The 6,000-nt window shown below is 49.6% G+C and overlaps 1 protein-coding gene across 2 annotated transcripts in view; it reads left to right on the plus strand.

The window, feature by feature from the left end:
• NTRK3 (neurotrophic receptor tyrosine kinase 3) overlaps positions 1-1,555 on the plus strand; it is a 204,178-nt gene extending 202,623 nt beyond the window's left edge. For both annotated transcript variants that reach the window (XM_053954740.1, XM_053954741.1), the window contains one exon: positions 1,023-1,555. In XM_053954740.1, the coding sequence (XP_053810715.1) occupies positions 1,023-1,208 (186 nt within the window). In that variant the 3' untranslated portion in view covers positions 1,209-1,555. The remainder of the gene's footprint in view (positions 1-1,022) is intronic.
• Positions 1,556-6,000: the final 4,445 nt, after the last annotated feature.

The following is a 6,000-nucleotide window of genomic DNA, read 5'->3' on the forward strand; positions in this document are numbered from 1 at the left end:
TTCTCTTCACGCTGTGTCTTGCTCTCCTTGCTTTCAGCAGGTCCTAATCTCTCCCCTCTGTATTTATATGCAAACAGCACAGTGATAAGTATCCCTTGAGCTGCGTGGTGGGACCATTTCTATTCATAAATGATAAACTCCAAACACCTCTTGCTGGGTGGCCTCCCTCCACACACTGCCTGGGATTGGTGTTTATCTGCAGAGCGTGGCAGGCCGCGCGCACGCTGCAATGCTGGGACTCATCAACCCCAGCCAAGGAGGCCAGGCAGTAATAGCAGCTCTCTGGAAACTCTTATTTCCCTTTCCTTTTCATTCATTCCTCCAGTAAACAGTACACAAAGAGACCCTTCGGTGAGTCCTTTCTAATGGCATCCCTCCCAAGAGACTTTACTGTTATCCAGGATCTCACATTTTTCTCATTAGTAGCACCAATCTGACCCAAAACAGAGTGATAGCATTGTATTTTTTTTTTCTCCTTCACAGATGTGATTTGACATGAAATTTAATTCTTTTAGTTGCTTTTCTATGTTGGAGAGAGGAGAAGTATGTAGGAAAGGATGCTCTGAACTCTTCCTTATAAACCTCTCCTGGGCTTTGCAATGGAAAGGACTCTTGGTTTTCAGACAAGAAAAATATCATTTCAGCTGTGCAAAAGATTTCTGTACTGTGGGGATTTTAAGACTTTTTTCCTTCTTCATTTAGCAGGAAAAACTGACATCATAAATTAAAACCTATTTCATTTGCTTGTCACCTCCTCTTTGGAGAGTGCATTGAGGTAGGTAGGTGTCAAACGGGGAAGGTTTTTGGGATCTGAAAAACTGCAGCTGGAGACAAACTTTTCATGGTAAAATCATCATTAGCAACAAACAGGTGATCATTGAGGATGTGCAGATCTGAGATTTGGCTCCTCGGTACTTCCATTCACTAAATGGTGCCACATCAGCCAAGCAATATCAAGGACAGGACATCCTCCATAAGCTGCCCAGCTGGTGTTCAGTGTTTCTTTTCTCTCTTTCTTTCAGGTCATTGAGTGCATTACCCAAGGCCGAGTTTTGGAGAGGCCCCGAGTCTGCCCCAAGGAGGTTTATGACATCATGTTGGGCTGCTGGCAGAGGGAACCTCAGCAACGGCTCAACATCAAGGAGATCTACAAGATCCTCCATGCTCTGGGCAAGGCCACACCAATCTACCTGGACATCCTTGGCTAGCAGTGGCCACTTGTTGGAAGTCCCTGCTCCTTCCTCCCGTCCTTCCTTCCTTCTCCCCCTTTCAAACCCTTTTCCCCTCAGCTCCCAAGCAAACATCTTCATATAAACTCAAGTGCCTGCTACACATACAACACTGAAAACAAAAAAAAGCAAAACAAAAAGCAAACCAACAAAAATCCCACAGAACAACAACCTGTAAGGCAGTTTGGCTTATATATATTTATAGATATCTCTCTCTATATAACTTCCACACCAATACAGAAAGAAGCTGCTGTTACAGAAAATTGTGAGACTATGTATTAAAAACAAAACAAAACAAAAAAAAAAAAAAGAAACAAAAAAGGGAGAAAAAGTACTTAAAAATATATATATAATTAAAAAAAAAAAAAAAAGGAGAAAGAAAGGAGAAGGTATCTTTCCCCCGAGCAATCAAGCAGTGAAATGTAACCCTGCTGAGTATGGTTCGGGCAGCTAGGCAGGGCTCTAGACTGGCTATGGCAGCGATGCCATCCTGGGTAGGAGCTGCAGGAAGAAAGCCTTGCCCTGGTTGTATGATATGCACTGAATGTGTGAAATCAGTCCTCCCTTTTCGTCCTTGCCTCCCTCCCTCCTTGCCAGCCCGCAGGTGATGGGCACAAAGCCAGGGCAGTGCCCCTGGATGAACTCTCTTTTACCAACCCCTTCCTCTTAGTCCCTCCTCATCCCTTCCTGCCTTTTCCCTCCCTCCAACATTTCAGGACAATTTTTCTAATTTGCTGATTCTTAAATGTATAGACTCAAGGCTTTCAAACACACAGTCAAAGGATTGTGGCACCTACGGGTAAAACACACACCGGGGAGCAGCCGCCCTCCCGCAGGCTGCCGGCTCCTGTCCCGGCCCTCCGGCCGCTGCCAGTGCTGGGAGAGCCGTGGGACCAAAGCGGCTGTGCCTGGGAGTCGAGGGGGGGTCCTGGGGACCCAGTCCCAAATCACCCCTAACCCACTCCAGTGTGTGAGACAGGAGTGCTGCTCACCCAGGGCGTCCAGCGCAGGCATCACTTTGGGAGGAACAACCCCACTCCACCCTGCCCTTATGGCTCTTAGTGGCCTTTGGGTTGGTTATTGGCCATGGGGTTGGTTAGTGGCCATGGGGTTGTTCCCCTGCCCTCATCTGTCTGCACCAAAATTGGCCAAATCGGCCCCCGGTGTAAACTTTTGGTGAGCAGGGTTGGATCCTTGCTCTCTCCGCATGGGGGAAAGGCTACAGGGTGCAGACAGCTGGGAACACGCCTGCAACCCTGCTGGGCATCCTGTGGGGTCAGCATATCCCAGTGCTCTTCCCCCCCCATCCTCTTCCCTTCCCCATTCCTGCCCCATGCCTCAGTCCAAGCCTCAGGCACAAGCCAGCGGGGGACAGGGAGGGGGACCAGGCTTGTGAGATGGCTGGGAACCTACCAACACCTGCCTGCAGCTCCCTTGCCATTCTCCTCACGTCCCCATCCCCTGAAAGGATTGATGCATCTGCCTTTGAGCTGTTGTGAAATGCAGAGGCTGAAGAATAGCTCCACAGGCAGCCCCGGGAGGAGGGGGGAAGGAGGGGAAGGTGCCTCCAGGAGCAGACGGCTCAGCGGATGGCCACAGCGGCCAGCCTTGCATCTCAATGAGGAGAAAGGCCTGACAGGCAGCAACAGGGGGTGGTGGGGACAAGGAGGGAGAGACAGCAGCATCCTCACTATGGCCAATCTCCCCGGAGCAGACCTGGGGAAACACTCAGTCAGATGCTGAGTCCTGCCTGTCCGGACTGAGCTGAGATTACAAAACCTTTCTGGGGCTTTTTTTCATATGGATAATGGAGGATGAGGGGGAACCTCAGCTTGGCAGCTGCTCTCAGGAGGCAGGGAACGGGCGGCACAGGCATTGTCAAGGCAATTTTGAGAAGGCAACAACTGCCAGTACAAAAATAGCCTGCTCGGATGTGGCACTTGTGGAAGGCAATGCACATGAGGGAAGAGGAGACAGAGAAGGGATCTTGGCTCCTTCCCCATGGCCAGAGTAATATTCATGTCCGGGATGCAAGGGGAGCTAGGTGACTGATTATGGCTTGCACTGAAAGGGAAGATCTTGCATCCTCTCCCCATCCCCCATGTCTCCTGACAATCAATATCTCTTGCTCATGGCACTGGCATGACCTGTCTGATGGTTTCAGATAGAGTCAGGGGACACTGCTAAAGGAGGACTGTGGTGGCAACAGCAGCTGTGGGTTTATTCTGTGTCTGTGTAATGTGCAGTGAGAGCCTGGGGTGGGAGATGGTGGGTGGCAGTAGCCACATGGGAGTGAGGACATAACTTTCCTCTGCCTGTTAGAGAGATCTGGGCTAGTGGGACAGACTCATGTCTGTGGGGCCTGGACAGACTGCCATTGAACAGGCACCAGGTGCTCACAGCATCACCAGTGATGGCATGGTCATGGACAAGGCTGTGGGCCAGCACCAGGAGTCCACACACAGGAACACTGTACCATGCTGCCTCTCCATAGCAGGCTCTTGCTCTTTTGGGGGAGGATGTCCTGCCTACTTAGGTTGAGCTTTGAAAGGGGAAAAGACTGGTTAAAAGGTTGCTGGCCCCAGCCTGGCTCCCTTTTTGTGCAGGCTGCTTGGATGAAAGATTGGAGATTCAGCACAGGGAGAGAACAAGCAGTGGTTGTTAATTGTTCAGCATCTCCAGGAGAAAACCCTTTCCTGGGGCAGCCTGTCTCTTACCCCAAGTGGATTCTTGCTCTTGTGGCTCCCAGGCACTGTGCCAGGTTGTGCAAGGCCACAATTTTGTTCACTCCTCCCTCTCATTCCCATGCTGTCATTTCTTTTTTTGGCCAGTGTCACAGGCTTTTACACTACGAAGTCACCTACAGACACTGGTTCCCAGCTGATGAGGTTCCTTCATCACAGGTGCACAGCAGCTACGTCCTCCCTTCCTCATTTTCCTCCTTCCCCTCCTCCCCAGCACCACCACCCTGTCCCTTTCACCACCTCTTTTTGCTGTCACAACAACGAGGTGAGCTCAGGAGCCGAGTGTGACACCGAGCTGCATATTTAGGATTACTTGGCCTGTGAGGAGAGTTTATGTGTCCCAGAAGATGGTAAATGACTGAAGAAGGTGGTGAGATGCTCAGGCTCTGACTGCTTTCTCTTAGCCCCACCAGGGGCAGTGACAGCCTTGGAGAAAGGTTCTCCTGTCAGAGTTAATTGTGAACTGTTGCTCAGAAGAGCTGGATAAGCTGCAGTTCTGTGCTGTGACATCTGTTCTGTTGCTGCTCTGGCCCCCTTGGCCTGTCATTGTTGGATGGAGGTTTGTTGGGAGCAAGGAGAAGATGGCTTTTTGTTCAAACACATGATAGAAACTGCTGCATCCCTTTTTGGCATGACAGTTTTGGAGGGGAAGAGGGAAAGCAGTTGTGCTGCATTCCTGGTGAAGACCCTGAAACCTCGTTTCCAGAAGCACCTTTCCTGGAGCAGAAGAGAGCTTCCCATGAGCATGGACTGGTGATCTTCCCTGTAGGAAGTGGGGGCTCTGTGATGGGGCTATGCATGAGGAGAAGAAAAGCTGATTTTGGGGGAAACTCTCACAGAGTATCAACATCTGAGTGGAGTCAAAGAGAAATGAGTTCATGCTTCTTTATTTCTCAGAGAGATACTTCCCTATGCCCTGCCTCTACTCAGAGCAGAGAGCTATCTCTGCTGCCTGGGAACATGTCTCACCCAGCTCTGGGGCAAGCCAGGCCAAATTTCCAGCACATGCAGGCAGACCTTTCCAACACCCAGCCTCTTCCATCTGCAGTTTTCCCAAGGGACTTGTGAAAGGGAGCTGGAAGGAGCACCAGTCTGAGCACAGCTGAGAAGGGGCCATAGGGTCTTCCCTGTCCCAGCTGCATGCTGCTCCCTAAGAATTAAAGTTGTTTGCACCAACTCAGTCACCCAAGGGTGTCACTGAAGTGATGCTTTCTTGGAAGTGAAGGTGCTATTTTGGTGCATGGTACAGGTGGAAATTTTGTGCCAGGGCTGCAAACTGCAGGCTGTGAATGTGGCTCCAGCCTCAGGGTCTCATCAGTGACCTGGTTTGTTTTCTCCTGCCATTATTTCTTTCCACCCCAGTCTGTCAGGTTGCAAGACAGAAGCTGAAATGTAGCAAAGGGAAGAGATGCAGAGATCTGCCAGACTGAATGTCCATCCCGTCTCCTGCAAAACTTGCCCATCTGGCCTTTTTAGATGTCCCTCACTGCATGGATTTTGGGGGGTGAAAAAGTCTGAACTGGCTATCCTCGGGTCTGCAGGGTGTTGAATTGCAGATGGGTGACTCTGGGAACTCTGCTGCCCAGACAAATGTGAAAACTGTGTAATGCCTTTAAAGAGGCTGCTTGCTTGAGAGACATCGTTAGCTCTGAGCTGTTTGTTTGTCCCAAGGAGTGGGTGGAACAAGGTGAGAAAATGTGTGGAGGAATAAAAAAGCCAAGGAAAGGGAAAAGCTGGTTTTAGGAGGCAACTGAGTATCTTGGGTTGGGAAATCAAGACAGATTTAGGGAGTGTGATGTAGAATTTTAAGTAGCACAATGGATACAAGCAAAAACAAAAGAAAATAACAATGTACTGCAGCTCCAGGAAAAGTTAGCTATGAAGCTAGGCAAATACTGGTTTAAAAAGGAGGCAGAAACCAATAAAATCAAGGGACCATTTATGCAGGTGGGAAACAATATCACTAGGCTTTGTGCTTTTCTGTGGTTTTTTTGTTGTTGTTTTTTTTTTTCCCTGTAAGAAAATGC

The sequence above is a fragment of the Vidua chalybeata genome, chromosome 13 (assembly GCF_026979565.1).
Source record: "Vidua chalybeata isolate OUT-0048 chromosome 13, bVidCha1 merged haplotype, whole genome shotgun sequence".
Classification (NCBI taxonomy): Eukaryota; Metazoa; Chordata; class Aves; order Passeriformes; family Viduidae; genus Vidua; species Vidua chalybeata.